The sequence below is a fragment of the Alligator sinensis genome, unplaced genomic scaffold, assembly GCF_000455745.1.
Source record: "Alligator sinensis unplaced genomic scaffold, ASM45574v1 scaffold611_2, whole genome shotgun sequence".
Taxonomy (NCBI): domain Eukaryota; kingdom Metazoa; phylum Chordata; order Crocodylia; family Alligatoridae; genus Alligator; species Alligator sinensis.
Window position 1 is genome coordinate 2,116,989 of NW_005841869.1, and position 7,047 is coordinate 2,124,035.

Here is a 7,047-nt window from a genome sequence, read left to right on the forward strand (position 1 = left end):
ACGATATGACTAACCCTATCTATTTTGGGTCATATATAGAAGGTTAGTACACACTATTGTGTCATATACACCCTAAATCATATACTGTACCCTATATTAGGTCATAGATATAGATATCTGTGTGTGTGTAAACACACACACCTATCTATCTCTATATATGACCCAATATAGGGTATATGATGTAGGGTGTACATGACACATTGTAGCATATACTAACCCTATCTATATGACCCAATATAGATAGGGTTAGTCACATCTTTATATGGTTGTGCGCGCACGCACACACACACACACACACACACACACACACATTCCACTATATATATGTTTATATAGGTAGGTATGTTGGGATTATACAGACAGATGAACCCGCCAGGCCTTGAGCAGCGGGAGAGCCACGGCTGCCTCTTGCAGGAAGCTGTGGCCGCCGGCCGCAGGGCACAGTCGGTGCTGCCGTCTCCTTGGAAACGCAGCTGCTCTGCTCCGTCCCCCTCACCTGCTCCCTGCTGTCCCCAGGGGCACAGCGGCTTGTCTGCTCCAACCTATCACCCAATATATATAGGGTTAGTGTACCCTATATTAGGTCATATATACACTATATTGTATTTCCTATATTGGAACATATATGTTCCAATATAGGAAATACAATATACTAACCCTATCTAATTTGGGTCATATATATAGGGTTAGTATATGCTACATTGTGTCATATACACCCTACATCATATACCCTATATTGGGTCATATATATGACCCAATCTATATAGGGTTACTCATATCTTTCTATGTTTGTGCATGTATAACACAAAATGTAAAAAGATATTATTATATTGTCTAGCTAAAGATATATACACCTAGCTAGATGGAGCCCTGATGGGACCTCTCTCTCGCTCTATATATATATATATATCTACATAGCTAGATAGACTAACCCTCTATATCAGAAGCTTTTCTGAATCCATCAGATGCTGTGCAAGGATATGCATCGTCCTTGCCTCCCCACCCCAACCTGTGATTATGCCCTGAAACAGAGCACATGCTATGACCAAGGCATCCTGCATTACACTGGACTGTTTTGTCTTGTGTCAAAGCTTCATGATTGTTTGTGCAACTTCACCTCTCTCACATATTCCTGCCCAGGGCACTGGTAGGTCCACAAAGGATGATCATAAAGGCCTTCTCCACTGTTAACGGCTGATCACAGAGATCCACAACACAACCCTGACCAATTGATTGTAAAAGTCTGATCCTTTCCTTCAGAGAGAGGATTTGTCTGGCAACAAGGTGTCAGTTAAACTGGCAAAGATTCTTTGATACTTACTGAACTGAAAAGGACACCAGCATGGTGGGGATTTTAATGTATATGCTGAGGATACCAGCACAACTAATTGAGAGCATGCTTGGAGTATCGGATTGGGAAACTCCCTTTATCCAACAGCATTAAATGTAAGACTAAGTTTCAAAGCTGCATAAACCTTCAAATATAATATATACAAATAAAACGTCTCATTTCCATTTAATTTATTAAGTTATAAATATGGCAAATGGCTACATGTAAGAAAATGGTACAGGGAGACAATGGTACAAGGAGACATCTTTTAGGGTACATGTGCATGGTCTGTTTTCTCATAATAAAGTTTACCAAGGAAAAATTTTAGCCACTGAAGAGGTAAACATGCTGTTGGTCCATCAGACAACACCACTTCCTCTCATTCACATGCACTATGAACAGCAGAAAGAAACAATCCTGCTCTCACTGAAGGCGCATATCAAGATTACATAGCCTCTACTTCCCCCTTCATCAGTTAAGAAACATGCATACCCACAGCCATGTAACAGAGACAAACAAAAGCCAGGGAACGACTGATATGAATTCATATCAGTGAGATTCATGCACTTACCAGAAACACGTTTGCAGCTGAACAACCTCAAGAACAGTCAATAGAAGGTATCTGCTCCAAATCTGCACAACATTTATCTATTATGCTACAATATAAATTATTTTTGTTAAAAAACAAACCAAAAAGAAATCACTGCTTTTCCTATTTTTTTCTCTCTCTCATATGTGATGGACCAGAGTTTAGAAGTGTGCAAATTTGCAGGCACAAACCTATACATACATCCGAATTACCATTAATGGTCACGAAACTGTAAATGCAGAAACGCATGTTTTGAAATTCAGACCCTTAAATGTTAATATTATAAGATGGCAACCAAAAATGAACCCTCCACATTTGTTATTTTCTGAAGAACCAGCAGATCCAAACAGTAAATGTAAGGACTGTGAATGCACATAAAGAACACGAAATCAAACTAGATGTGCCACGAAAAACAATTACTGCAAGCACAAACTAGCCACTTTTCAAACTGAAAAACACAGTAAAAAAAAAACAAACCTAAAAAAATTCATCGTGCATCAGTACCCAACAAACATAAAAACATCCAATTCCTCAGTCTGGCAAATACAACTGTCATAGTTAGAAGACCACAAAGGAAGCAGTGCCAAATAAAAGGAGAGAGAGCTAAAAGACAGGTTAGTTAACACACAGCACTGGGACTCGGACTATTTTAATATCCAGTCATATCACATACCTCCTTGGAAGTTTGGCCTTATTCCTATAGACACACAAATGCTTAACTTTACATACTGCAAGTCAGTCACATGAATTTTGCATCATGAAGGGGCCCTATAGAAGTCAAGCTCTCTTGGTTCCTAGACTATAAAATAGGGATAGGAGATACAATCTGAATAGACAACATAACCCCTGCCCCACAGAGCATCTCTCCATGACTACACATCACCTAGCACAATGGAGCCCCGATCCCAGCTGGGACCTCTTGATACCTGCATAATCCAAAGTATCAGTGGCTGCTGTATTACTTATACATATCAGTTTATCAGGGGGGGAGTTTATCAGTTTTGCGTAACTATCTAGCGGACAGCTTAGTACAAACCAAACCTCAAAGACAGTGAAATGACTGTTATTAACACTTCCAAAACTGAGTTTTCAATTGGGAAAACAGTCTGTACACTGGGACAGTTGAACACTGCTTTTACAGATAGGAGGAAGTTATATTTAGGTTGTAGGGTTTCCATCCTTGGAGGTTTTTAAGACCCGGCTAGAAAAAAGCCTTGGCTGGGGTGATGTAGAGTTGCGGCTGGTTCTGCTTTGCGCTGGGGGATGGACTAGATGTGACCTCCTGAGGTCCCTTCAACCCTCCTTTTCTATGATTCTATATAATATCATGTGTACCCAAGCCCCACTTACCCCAAATAATGCTTCTAGATAGATCATAGGATAAGATGTGTCATCTATTAGCAGCCATCACAAAATACTTACCAAACTTCCAAATTATGCAGAGCACAGATGCCAGAATTTCTTCAACTCAGTCATAAGAACTTCGTAACTGTATTTCTGAAATTGGGCGTAAAGTTTATATATGTCGTACATATTGAGATCTTAAATAAATAGCATTTTCCATTACAATAATTGTATTATGTATACCACATTGACTGGCTTACATGTTTTTCCATGTAATAGGCAGAGCAAGGGTTTGAGTTCTAGAGCATTTTGATGCTTAGAGAGAAAACAGAAACGATCTGACAGATTATGAACACATCTACCCAAACATATATGGCACTGCTTCTCTGTATCACAGAATTAGACAGTGAGCAAACCCCATGTCTAGACTGATCCCAATGAAATATAAAGGATGCCTTCCAATTAGATAGATTTCTATTACGGGACAGCACACAGTTCAGATTTCTCACACTGGCAACATACATCTACGATTTACAAAAACCAAAGACAAAAATCAGAGAATACAGACAGAAGACAGGACTAGTTTAGAGTGTGTGAAACAGAAGTGTATGAAACATTTCATATCAGTGAAAACAAAGCTGTCAGAAGAGTGGGTGCCAGAAAAATTCAGAAAATGACTGTAATAAAATTTGGATTTCTCTAATGAGATTGTCCAATTAAAAGTGAACTGCACGGTAGGAATATCTATACACCTTTTTTCTGCTTTTCTCTTCATAAAGGCTTCAGTTTTTGTTTGGGGGAGAGGGACATTGTTTTAAAAAACCACACTTCTGAGTGTCAGGCCCTGACTTTTTTTGCTGAAAGAGTCAGCAAAGTGTAATGAAGTGAGGAGTGACTTCCCCCTGGACTGAAACATGAAGTGAATGGGGATGACTAGCCACATGAACATCCATTAAACACTGGGAAGGCCACTGCTCTGGCCTCAATTTATTGCAGTTTCAATGGCACCACCCTTCAGTGGAAAAAGGAAGGGTGAAAGACAAGCAGAAAAGTGTCTCTTTTTAAGAGGAAGCAGTAAAGGAGTACAAACTGTTCCCCTGTGTTGCAGTTTACTTTCAACTGGCAAAGACCATACAAAGAGTTGCAACAATACTAGGCTAGGCTTAAACACAGCAGGCAGGGTTAGTATAAATATGACCCATCTTGATCATTTTCTGACAGACATATATTTGCACTTGTCTCCATTAAATGGGAATCTGTAGAACACCTGGGATTCTGCTACAAGAGGATTCTACGTAGAGCCAGGCTCCAGATCTACCCAGAGGGCTGCTAATCATAGTCTATCTTGATTTTTGTGATAGTGTCCAGGATTGGTTTTTCACCACTGCTCCTTCCATGGACTGAAGTCAAGTGCTTTTTTAGGGCAGATTTGTGTTTAAAGTCCATGTCACAACAATGGCACTTGTATGGCCTGTCCCCACTGTGAATATTCAAATGATCCTGCAGCGTACTTTTGGCAGTAAAGGTCTTCAGGCAAACCATGCACTGGAACGGGCGAATGCCCATGTGCCCTCGGATATGCCTGTTGAGATTCTTCTTCTGTGTGAACGTTTTCCCGCACTGCAAACATAAGAACAGTTTGTGCATTTTTAGATGTCTGAGATAGTTTTCAAGATGGAGAAATCCTCGGGGACATTTAGGACACTGATGTCGCCATGAATAACCAGAATCCTCCAAACTCTGGAACCCACTTGCTACACTAGAGTTTCCTTCAGTAGTGTCATTGACAAAGGTCTGGAAATAACTTCCTGACATGTCTGAATTTCTGCTCTCAACAGTGGAATTGATCAAAGAATGCTGTGTTTCTGAGAAATATAAACTCGTTTTGGAAGAGGTGCAAGGCTGTGGGAAGGGATCATTGTCCACATTAGCTGCACTCATCGAATCCATTCTGAAGATACAGATTTCATCATCTTTATATCCTATTTTAACTGTGGATATTTCTGGTGTTTGTGTGTCTTTTCTTTCCGATACTAAACTTTGCATTGCAGGCTGTAGGACACCCTCCTTCTCTTGTTTTACATGATAGTCTAAATTATCAGGGCTGTCTTCAGTAATCTCAATTATTTCACAGTCCTTATCTACGCTGTCATCCCTATTTCTCAGTTCCATGTCTGAGGAATGACATTTCTCTGTGCTTTGGCTGCCGCTCTCCATAGAAGCATCAATTTCCAGGTACTTGGACAAAGCTTCGGTACATTTCTCTACAATGTGAACCATCTGAAGGTAACTTGCCGCAGTCAGGTACTTCAAAAGCTCCTTCTTTTTAACCTCCAGCGCTCCAGTATAACAAGAGAGCAGCAGCTTTCTGCCGACCTCAGCACTCTGCAAGATAGTGATTCGCACCTGTTTTGACTGATTGAGCAAAAACTGATCCCTCATAAATGTGGAGCAGGCAGCAAAAATCACCTTGTGTCCGTGAAACTCGGTGTCATTGATGTAGATTGATACATCACAAAATAAGTTCTGCTGCCGCAGGAGGTTCATCTTTTGCAACACAGCATCTCCTTGCTGTTCAAACTGAAAATGCAAAATCTCCGAGTCGGTGGCCATGGTGACCTATTCTTCGAAGGACGCACACCGGCAAACTTCGCAATTCAACCGCAGCTCACCGAGCGCAGCTTGTGTTATATATTTCCCTTTGCCCTCATACCCCCAGAGAGGTACAGGGGGTCTCCCTGAAGGCAGAGGTATTCACCAGGATGAGTGTTAAGAGTTTTCAAACAGCCAAATGAACATGTCTTGGGTGGAATAAACTGCAACCGGGTGTTGAGGAGATGGCAGTCATGGAGAGGCGCGCTCCTGAGCTCAGAAACTGAAAAAGAAAACACCAGGAAAATGGAGCCAAACTCTGCAATGTTTCTGGACACCACGCAGACCCTCCCCCCGCCCCCTGCTTTTTTTTTTTTTTTCCTTTTAACTCTCCTCTCCGATGCCTTCTGCTTGCTCCTGCAGCTGCTCCCATTAGCGAACGGGAACTGCTACACGCTGCGCCACCTGCATCCAGCTAGGAACCAAGCCCAGCGGCAAATGCCAGCTGTGCGCGCGCACGCAGCGAGGAGGGGAGCGCCAATCTAACACCCCATTCCCCTAAGGCTGGGCCTGACATCAGCTCCCCGGCGCCCAAGACCCACTGGAGCCTTCAGCACCACCCGGGGGCTTCAGGGCGGGACACAAGGCCCCGAAACCCGGCGGGGTGGAGGACGAGCCCTGCTGCCCCCGCGCCCGGCGCGTCGCTTTGGAGCCTCGCGGAGGAATTCAATCGGATACAGCATGAAGGGTGAGCCCCACATCGCTCCCCGCGGGACGAGCCTCCCCCGGACCTGCCGCCGCCGCCGCCGCTGTCTCCCGAGCCCGGGCCTCGGCCGCCGCCACGTGACCGGGGCAAAGCGCCACTTCCGGGTCACGGCGCCCTAGGCTTCCGGGGGGCGTGGTGCTCGGCCCGGAAGCAGAATCCCGGGGTGGTGCTTCCGGCTCCGGTGGCACACCTGCCGGGGAGCAGAGGCGAAGCGCATGTTCCATGCCCCGGTGTCCAGAAGCGCTGGAAGGGGCGTGGGGTGGTGTTCTCCCCGGGTGGGCCCAGCTGCTTCCCGCAGGCAGGGGCACAAGGCCCAGGCCGCAGCAGGGACAAGTGCCAGCTCCTCCGCAGCGGTGCGAGGGGAGCTGGGACCCCGTTACCGGCCAGCGGGGCAGTCCCCTCCCCCCGCAGCCCTGCCCCACTCCC

General features: G+C 44.3%; 2 protein-coding genes across 8 annotated transcripts in view; both read right to left on the reverse strand.

The window, feature by feature from the left end:
* RC3H2 (ring finger and CCCH-type domains 2) overlaps positions 1-3,416 on the reverse strand; it is a 37,950-nt gene extending 34,534 nt beyond the window's left edge. For all 4 annotated transcript variants that reach the window (XM_025194104.1, XM_014526760.2, XM_025194110.1 and 1 more), the window contains exon 1: positions 3,342-3,416. The gene's annotated coding sequence lies outside the window, so the exon portion shown is untranslated. The remainder of the gene's footprint in view (positions 1-3,341) is intronic.
* Positions 1,507-6,731, reverse strand: ZBTB6 (zinc finger and BTB domain containing 6). 4 transcript variants are annotated; one of them, XM_014526785.2, is made up of 2 exons: positions 6,647-6,731; positions 1,507-6,138 (listed from the first exon to the last, which is right to left on the reverse strand). In XM_014526785.2, exon 2 carries the CDS (start codon positions 5,874-5,876, stop codon positions 4,593-4,595), a length of 1,284 nt encoding a protein of 427 aa, XP_014382271.1. In that variant the 5' UTR covers positions 5,877-6,138; positions 6,647-6,731; the 3' UTR covers positions 1,507-4,592. The 4 variants fall into 4 exon arrangements, with proteins under 4 accessions (XP_014382271.1, XP_025049904.1, XP_006016960.1 ...); XM_025194119.1 differs by having other exon boundaries at positions 6,615-6,719; XM_006016898.3 differs by having other exon boundaries at positions 6,458-6,713.
* Between the last annotated feature and the right edge of the window lie 316 nt (positions 6,732-7,047).

Bases quoted from the DNA above. Each gene is read 5' to 3' on its own strand.
- ZBTB6 (XM_014526785.2), bottom strand. From the start codon at position 5,876: ATGGCCACCGACTCGGAGATTTTGCATTTTCAGTTTGAACAGCAAGGA.